The following is a 21,525-nucleotide window of genomic DNA, read 5'->3' as shown; positions in this document are numbered from 1 at the left end:
TGACCAACTCTTGTGGCTGTGGTGGTGGGTCTGGGGGAGGTTCTGCCCCTGGAGGCCCTATATCCTGCGGCACAGGCCGGCCTCATCTGTGAGGGCAGATCTGAGAAGAAGGGACAGAAGCTCCATGGAGGGTAGAGTTGGCTTGATGCAGAAAGAACTTTCTATGGAAAACAGCCCCCTAATGGGTGGGGTTCTGTCAGGAAGAGAGCCCCCAAACAGCCTTGGGGTGGGGGTGGGCCACGACTCCCCCACTTGCAGCTCCTGGGCTGTGAGTACGGCTGACTCCACCCGGGCAGGAACCCAAGGCCTGGGTAAGTCCCTTACGACAGATTAGGAGGCTAACAGCCCCAGGACTGCTGGAGGACATTTGCTTCCCTGTCCCTGAAACCTGAGGGGGTGTCGAGCTGCTGCACCATCGTGTCACCGACAGAGCCTGCGGAGAGTCAGCCAAGGAAGCGGAGCCTAAACACAGACCGCGCGGGGGGCTGGAGTCCTGGATACAGCCGGGCCTGAACTACAGCACAGCAGCCGGCAGGGCCTGGCCTCTGCCAGGTCAGGGTGATGAGCACGTGCTGTGGCAGCTGCCAGAATGGATGTGAGTGGGCCGGCCACGTGGCAGCCATCCACCCTGAGAGGAGACCGAGGGCTGCCAAGGTGAGTTTGTGCCTACGTTCTGCCCACCGGGAGGGCTGGGTGAGCACACGTGCGCCAACGTGGGCAGCCATCCCGCCCACCGTCCTGTTGCCCGGCTTCCTGGGGGACAGCCCGGCCCGCCCACTGGAGCTGGAGCTCTGGGCAGGAGCCCTGCGGGGGGAACGGACCGGGGCTCCATCCACAGCCTCTGTCCCCCAGCTCACCTGTCAAACAGCGGCTTCTCTCCACAGTCAAAGGAGTCCTGCAGGTCCCTCACCAGGTTGGCCTGGCCCGGCATGCGGAAGAGCCCCTCCTCGGCGAGCCCGCGCTCCCGGATGAAGTCCACACACTGCTCCACCAGCAGCGGGGCCAGGCGGGGGCCGTACTTCCGCTCATGATGGACTGTGTCCTCCAGGCGCTGCCCGAAGATCCCTGGGCACAGAGAGGAGCTGGTCACACCCCTGGCCCCAGCTCTGTGTGGGGCGGAGGGCACTGGGACAACGGAGGCAGTGCTGCTGCTGGGGCCTGAGGAAGCCAGTTACACCCTGGGAGGATGCGCCAGGAGACCGGGCCGGGCCGTGGACAGAGAGCAGGAGGAGCAGTGGGCACGTGGCCCGCAGGGTGCAGGCATCACGATGTCGCCCCTCAGTTTTGCAGACACTCCAAGTGGGAAACCATCGCGCCCACCTGTGTTCTATTCCTGCCGTGGAGCAGTGTGCTCCTGAGAACAGTGAGGCCCAGCTCACAGGACAAGACAGACGACAGTCATGTGAAAAACACAGTTATGACTCAGCATCACCAATCGTTAGGGAAAGGTGAGATACCACCTCACACCCATTCGGACGGCTGCTGTGTGCACAAACGCTGCTGCGTGCACAAACGGCGAATAACAAGGGGTGGTGAGCATGGAGAGAAGACGGAACCCTCGGGCACCCTGGCGGGAGGGAGTGCCAAACGGCGCAGCTGCTGCGGAAAACGGTAGTGCGGTTCCTCAAAAACTAAAAACAGAATTCCCATATAATCCAGTGATCCCGCTTCTGGGTTTAGACCCCAAAGAAGTGAAGGCAGGGTCTCGAAGAGACACTTGCACACCCGTGTGCACTGCAGCACTACTCATAGCAGCTATGACATGGACGAATGCAGGAGCTGTGGTGTAGACATACGACGGGATGTGGCTCGGCCTTAAAAGGGAAGGACACCCCGACACTTGCTACAACACGGATGAACCCTGAGAACATTGCGTGAGCAATCCATTCACACACGGACAAGCGCCGTGCGATTCCACTTAGAGCGGAACCCGGAATAATGGAGCTCAGCCAGGCAGAAGTGGAACAGTGCCTGCAGGGGCTGGGGCGGGGCGGGAGACGGCAGTTAGCATTTCCTGGGCAGTGAGCTGCAGTTTCGCAAAATGAAAAGGGTTCTGGAGATGGATGGTGCTGATGGTTGTGTGACAATCTGAATGACCTTAATGCTACTGAACTGTATACTTTAAAATGGTGAAGACAGTCAATTTTGTTAGGTGTACTTTTATGAACATTAACCAAAATTGAAAAACAAAAAACATAATCAGAAACAAAAGAGGCCAGGCCCCGGAACACACAGTGCATGACTCCATTTACGTGACGTTAAGAAGCAGGCCGAACTAATCTGCTCTGTGAGGCCAAGACATGGCCACCTTGGTGGGTCAGTGACCAGAAGGGGCTTGGGGGCATCTGGGGCGCCGGTCACGCTGTCTCTGGACGCTGCTGGCCCAGTCACGTTCATCACGCTCACACTTATCTCTTGCCGCATGCTGCACATCAGTAACATTTGCAAAAAAAAAAGAAGAAAGAAAGAAAAGAAATCAGAGAGAAGGATCCAAAGCACTTAACACAGGACAAAACGGCAGATGAGGGACAGAAGGAGGGAGGAAGAAGGCAGATTCCACCACGCAGGGACTGCTTTAAAATAAGACCCGCCAGTCCCTGATGCGGTGCCTGGCACAGGGCTGGACACGGGAAGGCTCCTCCCCTCCCCAAGACAAAGTGTACAGAACTGGGGGGCTGCAGACTCCTCCCTTCAAGACGACACACCCATGTGGGCTGTGCCTGGTGGATGCCATCAGTGCTTCAGGGAGACGTGTGTGCACGTGTGTGTGTGGGGGGGCTTATGCATGCATGTGTGTGCACATGTGCTGCATGTGGGCTTGTGAACATGTGTGCATGTGTGCACGTGGGCTTGTGAACGTGTGTGCACGGTCATGCACATGTCAGGGGTGTGTGTGAGCGTGAGGAGAGTGTGCTGAAGTGGCTAACACGTGGCTAACACGTGGTGCTCCGCTGCCGGCGCTGTGCTGAGCACACTAAACACAGCCACATATTTAATCCTACACAGCTTGCTACCTTAGGGACTATCACTTTCATCATCATCCTCATCTTGACTTCTCAGATGAGCAAACTGAGAGGCAGAGGGCTTCAAGAACATGCCCAAACTCTCCCAGCACGTGGCAGGGTCAAGGTTCAAACCCAGGCAGTCCGGCTCCAGGTGCGGAGAATGTTCTAGGCCACACTGCCACTTGCCACTCAGGCTGGTGTGTAGACACCTAAGTGAGGCTCCTGCCACCCAGCCTGCTTCCCTGTTGCTCCCCAGCAGTTCCCAGGATGCGGGATCTTTGGGCCACAGGCAGAGGCACAGAGGCTGCAGCACTGACAAGGAGAGAAGGCGCCGCCCCTGCCCACGGGGTGGGGTCCAATGGCTCAGTCAACAGCCTTGAGCACAGTACGGGGCTGATGTCACCGCAAGACAGGCCTGCTGGCCGCCCGGGGTAGCTCTGAGAAGAAGCTCGTCCACAGAGGCCCCAGGGCCGACCACTCACTGCATCCCGGCCTTCCCACCTGGTCCAGGGACGCCGAGCCCCTGCTCCCTCTCACCACGCTCAGGGCTCAACAACGGGCCACATGGGGCCGTCCACAGATGTGCCTGTTTAGCTCGTAGGATGTTTGAAAGATTTTTAAATTAGTCATTTACAACCAAGAGATTTCATACAAAATTTGGATCCCCAGCTTCTCTTGAAAAGCCCACAGATATGGCGGCACCAGGCCTGAGTTCCCAGATGGCAATGCTGGCGAAGCTCAGTGGCCTCCGTGCCCTATGAGAGCACACACAGTGCCACCCTCCACAGTGCCCACCATTCCCATCACCTCCTACCGGGCACACACTCCACCCACAGGGCTTGGCCAGGTGTTCATTCCCTTCCTCTGCTCTGACCTCTGGGGCACAGCCTTCCCCCAAGGACACTGGGGTCAGGATAAGCGGGGAAGGGGTCCTGACCCACAGAAGGTAGACAGGGGAAGCCACGCCTGGGGCATGGCTAGGACCTCAGCTGAGCAGGCAGAGGACATGGGGCACGGGGGAGTGCCCACGGGCAGACGGTCCCAAGCGGGGAGGGGCCTGCTTCCTGCCTCCCTCTGTACTCACACACGAGCACACACGTGCACGCACACACGCCTTCCCTACAGCTGCACCCACTACCTGGGTGTCAGGACTGCACCTGCATTGTGCTGCCAGGCCCATGCGTGGCAGTCTGCGTTGCCAGTCTGTGCAGATTTGTCCCCAGCGCTTGGAAACAGCTCAGGCGTCTGTCCACGAGCTGTCCCAGTCCTCCTCCCATCCTCACAGACGGGGTTTCAGGACATTCCCCTCTGCTGGGTCCCCTGGGTGCCTGGGGTCACCTCCCTCTCTCCAGTGCCAAGCCCACGCTGGAGTGGAGGGGACACACTGTCCAGGGCCATCGCCCATCCCTAGTCACTGTGCTCAGCTCCCCACCCTCAGCTCTCAGGGGACTGAAGGCCACAGCTGGGGAAGAGACACCGAGGAAAAGAATTCCCAGTTCTCTCCAGAGACCCACAAAGCTTGGTAATGCCACCCAGCCTCCTCTTGGCTCCAGCCCTTCCTGCTCTCTCCCACCTGTCCCCAGGACACCGGCCAGCCATCTGTCCATCACTCCTGCATGGTGCGGCGCCCGGCCTGGGTTCCAGAGAGCTTTAGAGCTGCCCCGAGGGCTGTAAACACAGAAACCACCCCTGGCCTCCCCTGCCAGAAACCCTGCGCTGCCTGCGCTCAGGGTAAAGCCGAAATTGGCAGCAAGGCCCAGCCCCCACTCCCTCCACCAGCTGTAGGTGCAGAGCCTGGGCCAGCCTGGCTGTCACACCACACCCGGCCCACAGCTCCCAGCCCGAACACAACCACTGCCTCCCCCAGGAAGCCTTCCTGACCACTCTCCCTGCTGCCAGCACAGGGCTGTGGGAGCCCGGGAAGGGAGACCACAGGGCCCTGGGCACTTCTAAAGAAGGGAGATTTCAGGGAGAAGGTAATGTTGGAACCAACGTCTAAAAATGAGCAGGAGGTGGCCAGGGTGGGGGGCAGGGCAGAGGGATCGTGGTTGGGGGCACGGCCGCACCTTGCCCTGGAAAGGCCCAGGGGCCCTGGTGAGCACTGAGCCGTATGTCCCTCAGGCACCCAGAGGCCCTCCAAGTGCCAAGCTTCTGCCTGGCATGGGGGTTGGGCTGGGTGGGGGTGGGGACGCCGGCAGGCAGGGGACATGGGGGGCCCTGGTGAGTCTGCACCAGCACTGGTCTGGGGGCACGTCCTGGCTAAACCACTGAAGAGTAGAGTTGCCCCTTTCCTATGCCTCAGTCTCTCCATCTAGAAAATGGGATGATCACACCTGTCTTTAGGGGCTGCTACGAACACCACCAGACTACCATGAGGCCCTGCCCCCCGGCACTGCCAGGCCCCGGGATACTCCCAGCACAACCCCAAGTGGAAGCTTGTGCAGCCTTCAGGTGTGATCTGCCCCTCCCCCAAGCTTGGAGGGGAGCCATATGGGGATTCCCCCCCCCAGGGAGTCCTTGGTCCAGCTCAGCCTCCCAGGAGGCTTCCTTCCCGGCTCCCTCTTGCTGGAGGCAGTGTGTGCTCAGGCTTCAGGGTCTGGCCTCCCTCCCAGGGGCCCTGCCCACCACTCCCCTGGCCAGGGTCTCTCCAGTAGAGCCTGGCAGGGCCTGGCCCCGCTGCGCTGCAGCCCTCCTGGCACATGTCGGAGACGGGAGCCTTGCCAAGAACCAGTTCCAATAGGTTTGTCAGCTCCCTGGAAACCCAGCCAGCATGTGGGTTCCTCGAGGTCCCAGCCCACGCTCTTCACAGAGCACTGGCTCTGCCACCAGAGAGGAAACTGCCAGAGGCTGCCTCTCCTCTGGGTGAACTTGCTGCCAGGCCTCCTCCCCTGCCAGCGGCTCCCTGGCAAAGCCGTCCCTCCCTCCCCTCTCCCGGGAATCCCAGTCAGCTGGCTCAGATCCCTGTCCTCGGTGACCCTGGGCACCACCCTCAACCTCTCTGAGCTGGTGTCAGCCACTTCACAGGGTTGTGAGCGTCCACAGGAGATCGCAGCACACTGGGCACACGGACGCAGGTGCCAAGTACACATGGCTTTCTCCTGACCCTGCAGGGCCCACTGGGTGCAGGCTCTGCCTGCCCGAGTCCCGCCCCCTGGGTCCCGGCAGGAAAGGGAGGCCCTGGGATTCCCTCCTGGAGCTGAGCCCTGAGCCCAGGCAGGCCCGCCCCGGCCATGCTGCCGCCTTTGGGCTCTTTCCAGTAGAGGGCAAGGCCACAGTCCCCGAAAAGGCACAAACTCTAAAATTCTCTCTGGAAATTCATAAACTTTGGGCAAGTCCACAGTTTTCCTCTTGGCTCCAACCTTTCCTGCTCTCAGTCCCCGGTTCCTGAGGCACCCGCCATCCTCTGTGCATCCACCCACCCTTTGTCCGTCCAGGTGCAGGGTGACCTGCCTTCTGTCACTTCCAGGCTCTGCTCTGGGTACTGCAGAGCCTCAGAATTGACCGCAGGGCTGCCAGCCTAGGGATTCCACCCTGGCCTCCCGCCTCCAGGCCCGGAGGGACACAGGAGGGGCCAACCTCATCTTGGAGCGGGGGTCGGGGTCCCTTCCCGGGGCCAGCCAGGCCTCGGGGTAGAAGTGATTCCCTCCCACTCCCACTCGGGGTGGCTGGCCCCACACCGCCGCAGGGCACAGCGGCCTTCCCGTGGCCCAGGAGGCTCGGACGGTAGCGGGGTGGGGAGGGCTCCTCGGCAAGCCCCCGCCCCCTCCCAGACTCCGCGTCCAGGAGAGCGGCGGCGGCGGCGGCCTCTCCCCTCGGACACACACGCCCCCACACCCCCTCCCGGGGACGGCCCGCCGCGACACCCCAGAGCCCCCGGGCCCCCGCTGAGCCCCGCAAGACGCATGCGCGGCGCCCTCCTCGCCCGCCGCCGTCCCGGGTTCGAGCGCCTCTCGGCCGGGCCGGGACGCCGCTTCCCCTGCGGGCCCAGGGGCGCCCTACCTGGGGCGGCGGGCGCGCAGCAGGCGGGCAGGCGGCAGGGCGGCCGCGGGCAGGCGCCGCACCGGGAGGAGGCCCGCGCGGCCGGCATCGGGCCCACGGCGCGCCCGGGCGCGGCGGCGCGGCGGCGGCTGGAATGCCCGGCACGCGCGCAGGTAGCGTCTTGCCCGCCCCGGGCCCGGACCCCGGGCGAGGGAGAGCCCGGATTTGCCTGGGATGCCACGCCCGGAGTCGCCGGTGGAAGGGCTCGGTTTCAAACATCTGACCCCCTTTCCCTAATTAGGCACCGCAGGAATCCCTTCCTCTTTGCGGAGGACCGGCTGCAGGAGCGTCCCCGCCGCCCTCAGCCTGGCCCTCAGCCTGCGAGGCCGGTGTTACAGGCGGGACAACGTTGCCCCAGGACGTGGGTCCCGGGCCAGCGGGACGGAAAGCTAGGCTGCTGGCTCTAGGGTCGGGGCTCTAGGCCCCCTGCCCCGGCCCTGCCTAGGCAGCACCCCGAGAGCAAGTATCGACTCCCCATTCGGTTATGTGGTTTGCCTAAGGCCACACCTCTGGTAAGTGATGGATCTTCAGTCAAACCTAAATTGGCTCTGTACAGCCTACGTCCTTCTGAGGGCAGGACTGGGGGAAGAGCCCACAGTCCATACTTTCCAAGCGTGAGGACCGGGGGAGGGGCGGTCCGGAAGAGGAACACAGCACACACCAGGAGGGCAGGTGGACAGAGGCAACGCTGGGGGGCTGTGCAACAACAGCAGGGTGCACGGGGGTCCCAGGGCTCCGTGGGCAGAATTCGGTAAGGGAGGGACCTAGGGGTCCTGGGGCTGGAAGGGGTGGGGCCCATCTTCAAGCTGGGTGTGCAGGGCTGGTGGCCTCTTGCTCCAAGTAGAGTCTGGCCTAGGGTGGGGCAAGAGCTGTGCTCACCACAGGTGCAAAATGTAAGGGGTACCCAAAGCCTCGGTAACCAAGATAAATATTTTATTGCAATATGTTAAGAATAAAAATTAAGGCAAAAAATCCATGATGAACAAAAATCAAAATTTAAAATAAAGACAAGATCAGCCCCTGCACTTTCACAGGCCTTGAGTGTCTCACTCCCGTCACCCTAATCTCATCCATGCACCCTGTCTTTATTTCCAGTTTTCAGATCTTGTTTATCGTGAATGTGATCGGCTGAATAAACAGTGCCCTCTCCCCAACATGTCTCTGTCCTAATCCCTGGACCCTGTGACTAGGTTACCTTACGCTGTAAAAGGGACTTTGGGGACGTGACGAGGGCTGTGTGAGCCGGTGTAATCATGAGGGTGTTAGAAGAAGGTGGTAGAGGTGAGGTGAGGACACACGCAGAGACTAGAGTGACGGAGCCGCGGCCTCTAGGTGGGAGAGGCAAGGACCAGATTTTGCCCTGGAGCCCGCAGAAGAAACAGCCCTGTGGACGCCTTGATTCCAGCCCCAGAAGACTAGATTCTGACTTCTGATCTCTAGAACTGGAAAAGAATAACTTTGTGTTGTTTTAAGCTGCTAAATTTGTGGCAATTTGTTACAGCAGCAATAGGAACCTAGCACAATAGATTGTTTTGCATCAATTTTCATTTAAAAAATACTACAATAAAATATTTATCCTGATGACTCAGTTCTTTGCTGCCCCCTTAAATTTTGTGCCCCAGGCCAGGCAGGCTGCCCAGTCTTGGCCCTGACACTAAGTGTGGGTGGACGACACTCAGTTTCTGCCTTCCCAGAGTTCAGGTAAACATAAAGATGGGAAGGGCAGTTCATGGTGCCCTAAACCTACCAGCAAAGCCTGGGTGTCCCCATGGCCCAGGGACCGGCTGGGTCTGAGCAGCCCTGTCCACGCTAAAGAGAAGGGGCAGGGGCTCAGTAGAGGCACCTGCCTACACTGGGTGCAGGTGGGACTCTCTCGGGGAGCAGGAGGGCTCTGCCACTGACTTGCTTTCTCCCCTCCGAGCCTCGGTTCCCCACCTGTGTGGTCAGAGTTAGACCTACCAGTCTACCCCCCCACCCCACTCGGGCTCTACAGACAGACGGGTCTGCACTGCGCCCGTTTAGAAAGCTCCCACAGGCACTGCCATGATGGATGAGCTCCCAGTTAAGCCCTGGCCCTGCTGCACCCACTCCACCTTGGGGTGGTTTTTAACCACGGGGCCTGTTGGGGATGGGTGCACGGTGGTAGTCACTAAACTGCCCTCTTGGGGCAGGGCTGGGGAGCTGAGAACCTGAGGGCCTGTCCTCTCACACAAGCGAAGGTGACAGCTGACCTCTTTAGTGTGGATGGCTCTCATCTCTGAGCTTTGTGTCCAACAGGCCCTGGGTTGGGGCTGGGGTCCAGGACCTCGGGAACTGTCTCTGCCCTCAGTCTTAATTATACTCTGCCCCCACTACCCCAGTGAGAGAACTCAGATCTAAAAGGCATGGTGCTCTGAGGCCTACTCGGCAACAGCATCCACGGATGGGCTTGCCCTCAGGGCTGGCCCTGCTCCCAGCCCCACTGTGTAGTGTCAGGCAAGTTGCTGAACCTCTCTGGGTTTGCCCCTCCAGAGCGTATCAAACCCAGAGCAACAGTAGCCCACGGCAAGTATGAGCTCCCTCCCTTTGTCTAAGAGTAGTGTGGGTTGAAGTCCTCCAAGGCTGCCTGGAACAAGCTGGCCGCCAGGGATCCCAACCACAGGACACCCTGAGGCCTCCTGGCATCTCTAGAGCAGGCACCTGGGGTCTGGGCGCCAGCAGACCTAGGTTGGCACACCAGCTTCCCACTTACTCTGTGACCTGGATCACTAGGGCCTTCCTGCTGCTGTCTCCTCATCTGAAAGGGGAGGGTAAGGGGACTGAATTCACAGGGCTATTGGCAGGCTCATTCGGGATGCAGAGCCCAGCATGGGAAACGCTGGGGTCACCAGGGGTTTGTTCCCACCTCAGCACTAACTGGGGCAAACTCTTTTCTGGCCCTGTGATCTGAGCTCCACTTAGCACAAACTGAGCCAGGCTGGCCGAGCTGACAGGCAGTTCTCATCACAGCTGCTGGAAGGGAAGGACTTAACGAACTGGCAAGGTGGTTAAAGGCAGTTGAACAGTTAGCGTCCTGAACTTTGCAGGAAGCAGTGGTGAGCAGCCCTCCATAAATCATCCCAGCTGGCTTGCCAGGCTCTCCCAAGATAAGGCAGCGGCTCTGGTAAACAGCCGGCCTCCAGCTCCGTGGCAGCTCATCAGTAGGGGCTGTAGCTGGAGGTCATTTCCCCTCTTTGGGGGTCCAAGCTCTTAGGCTTCTGGGGCTCTTGTTGAAAGAAGCCTTGAGGGCTGCAGGGAAGGAGGCCCAAGGGTGCCGTGAACCAATCCCTATACTCAGAAGAGGCCACACCTGCCCTCTATGAGCCTGGACAAGGGCCAAGGCCTATGGGAATATCTCTTCCTCCACCTGGGCATGTGGACTCTTGGGGCCCACTAGAATAGGTTGGGGCACCAGAATTGGGCTCAAGTGTCCCTTCTGTTGGCTTAGTGACCTAAGGTCCAGCCAGGATCAGCAACAGTCCTTTCTCTTCCTTTTTGGAAGGGCTGCCAAGAAAGGCCACAAGCAGGCTGACATTCACAGGAACTGGAGATAAGACTCTGTCTTGAATCTCCCAGCAGGGCAGGGCAGGACATGGATCATGCAGTGCTGGGGAGAAGTGGTCCACTAGGAACTCTGGCTTCACCACTGCCAGCCTGGCCTGTTTGGAAACGTCATTCCAGCAAATGATGATCACTGCCAGCTGCCTAACAAGGTTGCTTTATGTCCTCCTGCCAAGTTGTCCCAAGGTTGGATTTTTTTCAATGTCAGGTGTCCTGGCCTGTGGCCTCAGGGAGCTGTCTCTGTTCCCTTCTCCTTCCCCCCACGAGGGCACGAGAGTCAGCTCCTAGGGGTCAGAGTCAAGTCTCCAGAGGCCTGTGAGAGCCAGGCACAGCCAGCCGGGGCAGGCTTGGGCAGTGCAGGTCCAATGACCGCTGCAGGCCTGCTGCCTGGCCCCTCGTGCCCCTTGTGGTCACTCTGGGCAGGGACACCATTCCCCAGCTGGGCTCCTTGCCCCAGGACTGCTGCTCTGTGCTGCCAAGAGGAAGGCTGAGGCCAACAGCTTCTGGGCTGTGCTTGGTGGTGCCCAAGGGCCTGTAGGTGGAATAGTTACCACACTACTAATTATTGAGCTCTAACCGCCCCCAGACTCCTGTCCAACTGCCCTGATCTCCACTGCTTTAATGACTCAAAGACACCTCAGACTCGGACATGTTCAAACAGCTGTGGCCTTGCCACAGTCTCCCAAACCTGCCCCGTGCTGAGTCCTCCCCTCGCAGTTCGTGACAGCTCTGTCCTCCCGCCGCCCAGCCAGACACCCTGGAGTCAGCCTTCACTGCTCCCTCCTCACACCCACATCAGGGAGCTTATTGGGTCTACTTGCAAAACAGATTTGGAATCTGATCACTGTCACCTCCCCGTCCACAATGAAAGCACCCCCTCTCTTGTCTCGATTATTGCAAACATGTTTCCGGCTTCCCTTTGCGCCTCCCGGGCCAGCAGTCAGAGCCGTCCTCAAACCATGTATCAGATCACGACATCCTCTGCTCAAAGCCCTCCAATGCCCCTGTCCCGTTTCACCTAAGAGTAAAAGCCAGGGTCCTGACAGGGGCGCAGGAGGCCTCTACCTTCTGGCTCCCATCTGTCCCCTCCCTCAGTCCCTCCTGCCCCTCTGCCTCTGCTCTGGTTCTGGGTCATATCAGATGTTCTCCTGCTTTTGCCGAAGCTGTGGCCTCTGTGTGGCACACTTCCACCAGATGTCCTTGTGGCTCACTCTCCCACCTCTTTCAACACTTTGTCTGAACAATGAGATACCACTTCACACCCCCTGGGATGGCTACTATAAAAACAAAAACAAAAAACAGAAGGCAAAAAGTGTTGGTGAGGATATGTAGAAATTGGAACAATGTCCATTGGCAGTGGCAACATAAAATGGGGCAGCTGCTGTGGAAAATGGTACGAAGATTCCTCAAAAAATTAAAAATAGAATTATCATATGATCCAGCAATCCCACTTCTAGGTATACACCCAAAAGAATTGAAAGCAGCGACTCAAAGGGATACCCGCACACGGATATTCACAGCACCGCTGTTCGTACTGGCTGAAGCACGGAAGCACCCAGCGTCCACCAGCAGCTGCGAGGATGAGCGAAGTGCAGCACGTCCGCACACTGTCAAATTACTTGGCCTTAAAATGGAAGGAAATCCTGACACACGCTACAGCGTGGATGAAACTTGAGGACATCATGCAAAGTGAAATAAGCCAGTCAGAAAAGGACAAATACTATATAATTCCACTCACAAGAGGTACTTAGAGCAGTCAAGTGCATAAAGACGGAAAGTAGAATGGTAGTAGCCCAGGGTTGGGGGAAGGACGGATCGGGGAGTCATCATTTAATGGACAGAGTTTTGGTTCGGAAAGATGAAGAAGTTCTGGAGACGGACGGTGGTGATGGCTGTACAACAATGTGACTAGGCTTAATGCCACTGAAAAGTCCGCTGAACTCTGTTTTCTTCTCTGCTGTGTCCTCTGCCTGCACATGACAGATGCTCAATAAGCATTTTTTGAATGAATAAAGACTACTTAGTGCTGAGAGAGTGCTGAGCATTATATGCCCATTTTCTCTCTTAATTCTACGACAATCCTATAAAAAAAGATATTATTTTTCCCATTTTGCAAACAAGGACTCGGAGGGTAAGAGGTGTGCCCAGGGCCACACAGCAAGCAAGTGACAGAGGAAGAATACACCTAGACCAAGCCTGTTGCCAAACCTCACCCTGCCTCCTCACACTGTAATGCAATGGGTGTGGCTAAGTCCCTTCCCATGCACAGAAAATTCCAGGTTTTGAGGGGCTTGCAGATCTCTCCAGATAGCCAGGCAAGGAATGCACATGTTCAAGCACCTACCAGATGCCAAGGCAGCCCTGGGGACCACATGACTGTTGTCCCCATTCTCTCTCCTCTCAGAAAGGGATGGCAAGGAGGTGCTGCCCCGTGTGTTCTCCTGGGGTCATTTTCCCTGAACGGGGCACCGAGGTTCAGAGATTAGTTTAGGGAGTGTTTGTCCCTTAACAACATCAAGTCTTCCGATCCATGAACACGGGATGTCTTTCCACTTATTTAGTTCTTCTTCAATTTCTTTCAACAATGCTATGTTATTTTCAGAGTATAACTTCTATACTTCTTTCGTTAAATTTATCCCTGAAGTATTTTATTCTTTTGGATGCTATTGTAAATGAAATTTTCTTAATTCATTTTCAGTTTGCTCATGGCTACCGTACACATATACAACTGATTTGTATATGTGGACCTTATATCCTGCAACCTTACTGAATTTTTTATTAGTTCTAATAGTTTTTTAGTGGATTTCTTAGGATTTTCTATATACAAGACCATGACATCTGCAAATAAAGATACTTTAATATCTTCCTTTCCAATCTGGCTGCATTGTTTTTTTCATTATCTTGCCTAATTGCCTTGGCCAGAACCTCCAGTACAATGCTGAATAGAAGAGGTAAGGGCAAGAATCCTTGTCTTGTTCCTGATCTTAGAGGAAAAGCATCCAGTCTTCCTCTGTTAAATATGATACTATCTGTGGGGATTTTGTAGATGGCCTTTATCAGGCTAAGTTCCCTTCTACTCCTAGTTTTTGGAGTGTTTTTATCATTGAGTGGTGCTGGATTTTATCAAATGCTTTTTCTGAGCCTACTAAGATGATCAGGTGTTTTTGTCCTTTTGGGGGGTATTACACTAATTGATTTTCAGATGTTAAATCACCCTTGCAATCTTGGGATAAATCTCATTTGGTCATAGTGTATAACTCTTTGCATTCAATGCACTGTTAGTATTCTGTTGATGATTTTTGCATCTATATCTGAAGAGATATTGGTGCTCCAGCAATAATTCTCTCTCCCTCCTGCACTGTCAATCTTTTGCAATGCTGTTTGGTCTTCCAACTTAAAAAATAAACTCCCTCTGTACGTGACTTTCCCCTCCAGCGCTGTCCTGTTTCTCTCTTTCCCTTCACAGCAAACTTCTTGGAAGAGTTGGCTATGTTCCCACCCCACCTCCCCTCCTATTATCCTCTCCCATGCCCACTACTCTCAGGCCATGCCCAGCACTCCACCAAAGCCACCCTTGCTCAAGTCATCAATGAATGTGCCCAACTTCAGTGCCCCTCTGGCTGATCTGTCCCTAGCACTTGCTGCAGTGGATCCCTGCTGCTCCTTCTTCACTTGGCTCCGGACCCCTTCCCTCTCAGGGCTCCCTCCCAGCCCCTCTGCGGTGTGTCATCCAGCCTCCTGGCTTCAAACCCCACCTATGTGCCTGTGGCCCCCAAACTCTGTCTCCAGCCCAGTCCTCTCCTCTGACCTCTAGACTTAAATACCTACCTACCTACCTGACATCTAAACTTGAACATTTGATAGGTATCTCAAACTAAGATCTTCCTTCCAAACAACTGCACTTCCTATGGTCTTCCTATCTCAGTTAATGACTAATCCATCCTTCCAATTGCTTAGTTAGATAAAAAATGCCCCAGAATTACCCTTCACTTCTCTCATTCATTCTTATGCACCTCTTGTCCATCCCAGCTGGAAAATACCACCGGCTCAACCTTCAGAATAAATCAAGAATCCAATGACTTCTCATCGCCGCCACCATCGGGGCCAGGCTGCCCTCACTGTGACCTGCACTGTTGGGAAAGTCACTCCTAACTGGCCTCCCTTCCTCCTCGGCCCCCTTTGGTCTATTCTCAGCATGGCAGCCAGAGGGATCCCGGTAGGACCTGGGTCAGGCTCTGCCACTTCTCTGCTCCAAACCACAAGGCGCCACTGGCCCCACCGTGATGACAGGGCCCCGCTCCCTCTCTGGCCGCTCTCCTCCCCTCCTCTTCGCCCACTCTACTTGGGCCACACTGGCCTCCCGCTGCTCTTCCAGCACGGAGCGCCTGCCTCTGCCTGTGCTGTCATTCAACCTTTCATCTCTCTTATTCCAAAGTCACCAAACTCCGACCCCGTCACTCCAGCTCGCCCTGCCTCCTCTGTCTCTGCTGCGCCCACCACCGTCTTACCTACGGTGGCTTGCTCAGTGTGCTGGTCATCCGCCTCCTCTACTGACACGTGAGCTCACGAGGGCAGGGGCCTTGTCTCTCCTGCTCCCTGCTGTCTCCCCAGCCCCCGGATCCAGGGCAGACTGGCTGCGCGAGTGACTGAATGAATGTGCACTCCACCTGGGCCACATCTGGGCAGGCAGGCGGTCAGCAGCACAGGCTCCTCCGGCCCTCGGCCTGGCCCTGTCGTCTCGCGGGGAAGGCCGGGCTTTCGCTGCTGCGGCAGGCACGCTGCCCGCTGCCAGAACACACACACCGAAGGGCTCACTGGCTGCGCTATGAAACAGCGAGAGGAGGACTGATCCTCTAAGCCTCCTTTTCCAGGGACCCAGGCTAATGACTGCTCTGCCAAGAAACCTTCAGGGGCTGCCTGAGCCCACCTGCGAGTGCCATGCTTGCCCAGACACGTCCAGGGTTGCTAACTCCTGGGATTTCTGCATTTCCTCTGTGCTTCTGGGAGAAAGGAGGTAAGCGCCTTTGATGGCAGTTCCTGTTTCAATGCTCAGGGGTCCGTCAGCACACAGGCTGGGAGGGCGGCTAAACACCGGGCCTGGGAGAGGGGCGAGCCTGGGTCCCATGTGAGATTCTGCTGAGGGTTCCCGTCGTGAACAGGCAGAGAGGGAGATGGACGTGCGGCCAGTGCTGCTCTTGGACGGGACACTTCGGCCAGGACAAAGCACAGCCTTTGGGGTCAGAACATCCACCTTAGTTTCTCAGCTCTGCTCCCTAACTGGCTGTATCGTCTTGGGCAAGTTATCTAGCCCCTTTGAAGCCTAGTTCCTCTTCTTTGTTTTATTTATTTTTATGAGCTTTTATATATGGAAGTATACACACATTCGGAAACGTATGTAAAGCATAAACATGCAGACGAGCACATTTACTGTAGAAGGAACACCTATGTAACTACTATCCAAGTCAAGCTAGAGAACATTCCAGAAACCTTATGCCTGTCCCCAACCTCATCTTAACCTCTTCCCTCCTCCCTACTATCCTGATTTTCAAGGCATTCCTTTCTTTGCTTTTCTTTATGTTTTTGCTGCCTCTCTATCCACAAATACAGTTTACTTCTGCCCTGTATGTCAACTTTATCTAAATAGAATCGCACAGCATGTTTTTTGGGTTTGTCTGTTTAGCTTCTTTAGTCCTACACTGTTTTTAAGATCCATGCATGTTGGTGGTGGAGCTGTAGTTGGTTCATTCTTGTCACAGTTTCCTGCTGCAGGACTGAGTCACAGTCATTCATCCACCGCACTGTTGCTGGGCATTCAGGTTGGCACCGGGCCACCCTCAGCAAGGCAGCCGTGAACACCCGAGGTGTCTGAGACTCCTGTGTACCTGTGCACATGCTTCTGTTTGGGACACGTCTTGTGTGGAGTTGCTGGGACACAGGTGAGCGCAGCAGCAGTTTCAGCAGACAGTGCCACACGGTTTCCCCAGCACTATGTGCAAGTGTCTGTAGCTCTGTCCTCAGCATCACTTGAAACCATCTGTCTTTTTCACTCAGTCATGCTGGTGGGGGAGTAGAAGTATCACGCTGTGGTTTAGCTTGCACCTCCCTGATTGCTGACGAGGCTGAGCGCTGTTACCTATGTTCACTGGTTACGAGGGATTCTTCCTTGGGGAAGTTCAAGTCTCTTGCCCAGGCGTCTGCTGGCTTCTCTGTCTCGTGCGGGAGTTTGGGGAGTGAGTGGTCTGATGGTCGTGCGCGTTGCAAACTCTTCTTCTAACGTACAGCTTGTCTTTTCCTTCTCCTAATCTGCTTTTTAAGATTAGATGCTTAAAAGAACAGATGCTTATTAGAAAAGAACAGATGCTCATTTTCTGTCATACCATTTATCGATCTTCTCCTAGTAGCTTAGTGCTTTCTATAACCCATTTACAAAATCTTTCTCTACTCCAAGATCATGATGACAACGTTCTCCTTTCCGTGGTGCCTGAAGGTGCCACCTGTTGTAAATCACAGTCCAGCTCCGCAGGAGCCTGCTTCTGGGCTCTGTTCTGTTCCGCTGGTTCACGTCAAAGGAAGCCCACAGAAGGCAGCAGAAATCCCTGGGTGGGCTCAGGTCTGCCCAGGCCATTAAGTTGGGGCTGAGGGTCAAATGTGCTGCGATCATGAAGGGACAGGGAGGCCACAGCAGACAGTGTGACACCACTTATGAGGCCCAGGAGAACAACTTAACTTTCAACATCATATTGGCTCTTCTACGCAAGGGATTTACGGTTCAGTGAAGGGTGGTCAGGCAGCCACAGCCCAGGGGGGAGAGGAGAGCTGGGGAGGGGAGGAGTGAAGGAAGGGGCTCGGCCGAGGGGGCTTACAGACCAGGAGATGGGCTCGGAGTCCCTGAAGGTGAGTGTCCATCCCTGCCTGGACTGTGTGCCAAACACTGTAGGAAAGAGAGGATGTCCATGGCTGTGTGGTCAGAACCCGGTCAGCCTTCAGGCTCCTGGTGTCCACTCTGACCGCGGAGTTGGTGTGTTGGCCCCCTGCGGCGTGGTGATCCCATCACGAAAGCTGTTTTCACGGTGACATTATATGGACGCCAGCCTGCAGAGGTAGCGGCTGTATGGCTGGGAGCCATCTTTCTTTTTCTTACACCCCACGTCCAGACTGCGGGCAACACCTGGCAGCCCCACCTTCAGAACGCCCCTGCAGCTGACCACTCGGCACCATGCCTGCCCCACGAGACTGCCATGTGACCGTCCCAGCCTGCTGTGTCCACTCCTGTCCTGCTATGGCTCTCTCCTCATGGGGTGGCCAGAGGGGCCTTTTTATAAATCTAAGTCAGGTCCTGTGTGTCCCCTGCTCAGAGCCTTCCTGGTGCCCCACTGCATTGAGAACAAAATCTGAAATCCCCACCCCTGCCTAAGGCCCAGGCAACCTCCTCCCTGACCTCAGGCCCCCACTGTCCCATCTTCACTCCCTCAGACCCACTGGCCTCCTGCCATGCCTCGTGTTCCCCTAGCGGAATCCTACCGCAGGGCCTTTGCACTTGCCAGTCCCTTTGCCGGGATGCTCCTCCCCAGCATGGCCTGGCTGTCCGGGTCACTTTGTTAAGCCTGCTGGGCAACTCCACCTAACAGCATCCCCTGTCCTCCCACTGAGCGTGACTTTGCTTTGTTGAATTTCTCACCATCGACCATCATGAGACACATGTCCTTGTCTACTGTCTCTCTCCCACAGAGAACGGAGAAGAGGGAGGGTAGACATGGTATGTTTGTTTACCACTAAATTCCTTATGACTGGAATAGACCCAGTACGTTTCAGGTACCCAATAAATGTTTTTGAATAAAGGAGGAAGTAAGCAAATGGCAACCATTGCTTTCAGATCAGGGACAGGGAGTGGGTTTGGGGACCGGAGCAGCGTCCCCATGTGGCTGCAGTAAGGCCAGCAGAGGGGAAGGAAGCAAGACCCAGAAGTCTGATGTGAAGCTGCATGAGCAGACCCCTCACGCCCACCCAGCAGCCAGCAGGGGATCTGGACGCAGTGGGCAAGCTCTCAGAAGCCCCAGGACCCTGGTGGGAGGAGGGCACGCTTTTGGAAAGTCAGCCTGACTTCCCGCGCCAGGGCCTGCTCGGGACACTAGTGGGATGGGTGACTCTTGAGCGCTGGCATCAGAAGGGCCAGCTTGCCAGAAACACAGGACGCAGCAGCAAGTCCCGAGCGAGAGGGGCCGTGATTACCTGGAGGCAAGGGTTCTAGAGGGCGGGCACGCGAGCTACGGGCAGTACCTCCGCCAAGCGGGGCCCAGATGACCCGGCGGATGGCCTGCACCCAGTCCTCCATGTCGCGCTGGGAGCTGGCCATGAGCAGGAGCGCCTCCGGGTTGGCCGGCACCTTCTCCCGCTCGCCGGCACCACCTGCAAGACAGGGAGACACAGGCTTACCACAGGGTCCCCGCGGGCCGCTGGGGCCGCTGCAGGGCTCTCCGCCCTCGGAGCACTCCAGCCCCGGGGGGCGAGGGTGCCCTCCCAGAACGCCCAGCCCACCCCTTTCACACCTCACACAGCACAGCTCTCTTTTCGCCCAGCACCTCACTTTGTTACTGTTCCGTATCAAACTAGAATCATTCGAAGCATCTCAGGGAACTATTAGGAAAAAAGCATGCGGATTTTGGCCCCGCTCAGAGAAGTGCAATGCCCCAGAGCGGCCTCAGCAGCGTGGTTTTCTATCAGCTTTGCCCACCTCCAGTGCACACTTCAACGTCACTGTGCACGGTTGACTTCGGCTCCACGTGACGGCCTCCCCTCCCATCCTGATGGTGAGGCCGGTCTCCGTGGGTATCGGTGCTACCGAGGTTGGACGTTAAGCTGGGATGGAGCACAGCGCCCAGGATTCTCACCTGTCCCTACTCTCCCGGCTAGACACTGGGTCCATGCCCAAAGGCAGGACAGGAAACCTCTGACAGCTGCTTAGGGACTGACTTTTCCCCTACGGTAGTTCTCGTGGTCCTCAAGTTTTCACCTGTAAGTGAATCAATCTTTGGGACGTACATAAAATCATTTATATCGAACTTTATGAGTAATTTAGGGGATTTTCCAGAACAAGCTTTCCCCCACGTCCATAAGATATAATTCACAACTACTTGCCTGAAGTCGCACAACCTCAGCCCCGATCCAGGACTGTCTACTGCGGGGGTGTGACTCCCAGAGACCCGTGTTCCTGGGGTGGCAGGGCAGGTAGGGAGCGCTGTGAGGTCCGGGCACCTTGCTGGAGGCTGCCACCAAGACGGGACCGGCAGGAGCAGAGCTTACTGAGCGCCTGGTGCCCGTGACTCTCCTGTGATCAGGGCTGACACACACACCTGCCCTCCTGGGGCGCTTTAATCTCCACGACCCATGAGGGAGGTACTGTTACCTCCACATTTTACACATGAGGAAACTGAGGCATAGAGTAACCGCCTGAACTCACACGGCTAATGAGCGGCAGAGCCAGGGATTCAAGCTCCCGGCGCTGGGATCTGCCCTGCTGCACGTCCCCTCCCGCCGCCCCTCGGCTGACAACTGGGGAACTGCTGAGGCTGCCCCGAGGGCTGGAGCAAGGGTAGGGGAGCATCCTCATCCTCACTGAGGGGGCCACAGCAAGGCCTGGGGGCTGGGCAGTGGGGGGCCCGAAGCTTAGCAGGGTGGTGAGCTGCCAAGACCCGAGGCCTCCTGCAGCCCCTCAGCACACAGACGAGCCCACGTGCGTGCACTGCCACTGAGGCTGCCGCCCGGGAGCAGCTCAGCCTCGGGGACGGTGGCTCTGCACACCTCATGGGCTAGGAGGGGTGGAAGGGGTGAGTGTCCTAGGAGGGGAGGGGACGCCAGATGCCACCAGGAAACTTTCCTACATAAGCATTCGTAGAAAAGCATCTCGAGACGACTCAGAAGACAGGAACCTGGAGATCACAGCTCCAGGAATGTGTTGTGGTTACTCGTTCGTCATAAATACTCACTTTTGTGCCTAATCTTGAATTTCCATTGTTAAAGTCTTTTCCCTAAAGAGGGCTACCCAAGTCATATAAGCTCCAGGTCCCACAAAACTCGGATCCATCCTGCCCAGAGGTTGGCAGATGCCCTCACGCCCAGCTGTGCCCCTGCCCAGGGTTCTGCCCCATGTTCTCTGAACCTGCGTGTTCAACTTTGTAGGTATTTCTTTATGTATGCACGTTTGTTTATCATATTTTTATATACGTATAACTTTTTAGGAGACAGCCACAAGCTGTTTCCCAAAGTGCACCATTTTGCATTCCTGCCAGGAGGGTAGTTCCACCCCTCCTCGCCAACACTGGGCACAGTCTTCCTGCTTTCGGCCTTTCTCACAGGTGTGTGGGGACATAACACTGAGCTTGAATTTGCACTTCCCAAATGACGATGATGTTGGACATCTTTTTACATACTGGATTGCCATCTGTGTGCATTCTTTGGTGAAACAGTTTTTCAAATCTTTTGTCCATTTTTAAATGGGCTGTTTATCTGCCATTATTACGTTTTGAGAGTTCTTGACATATTCTAGATACAAGGTCTTTAACAGACACATGCTTGGCAAATATTTCTCCCAGACCATGTCTTGTTTTTTTTTTTTTTTTTCATTCTATTAATGGACAGTATGTTTCCAAGACCAGAAGTGTTTAATTTTGCAAAGTCCAATTAATCAATTTTGTCTTTTTCAGTGTACTTCTGGTGTTATATCTAAGAAATCTTTGCTTAAGAAATCTCTACTTACAATGAGGCTCCTATCTCCTCGCTTGCATGGTTTCTCACGAGAAATTTGCTGTCATCCTCATTTTTGTATATAAGGTGTCTTTTTGCTGTTTCAGTGGTTCGGGATAATTTGATTATGATGTGCCTCAGTGTATTTTCATCATATTTTCTG

At 56.0% G+C, this 21,525-nt stretch overlaps 1 protein-coding gene across 4 annotated transcripts in view; it reads right to left on the bottom strand.

Annotated features, from left to right (window-relative positions):
• Positions 1 to 21,525, bottom strand: part of ARHGAP22 (Rho GTPase activating protein 22) — a 67,377-nt gene that overhangs the window by 9,989 nt on the left and 35,863 nt on the right. For 2 of the 4 annotated variants that reach the window (XM_045568230.1, XM_045568233.1), the window contains exons 2-3: positions 18,900 to 19,028; positions 858 to 1,065 (exon numbers count right to left, since the gene is read on the bottom strand). In XM_045568230.1, the coding sequence (XP_045424186.1) occupies positions 858 to 1,065; positions 18,900 to 19,028 (337 nt within the window). Of the gene's footprint in view, positions 1 to 857; positions 1,066 to 15,130; positions 15,242 to 18,851; positions 19,029 to 21,525 lie in introns of those variants that run through there. The other 2 variants (XM_045568229.1, XM_045568231.1) reach the window with 2 other exon arrangements.

Source organism: Lemur catta, chromosome 14 (assembly GCF_020740605.2).
Source record: "Lemur catta isolate mLemCat1 chromosome 14, mLemCat1.pri, whole genome shotgun sequence".
Taxonomy (NCBI): Eukaryota; Metazoa; Chordata; class Mammalia; order Primates; family Lemuridae; genus Lemur; species Lemur catta.
The sequence above is the reverse complement of the archived record's forward strand: the minus strand, read 5'-3'. Positions and strand labels throughout refer to the sequence as shown.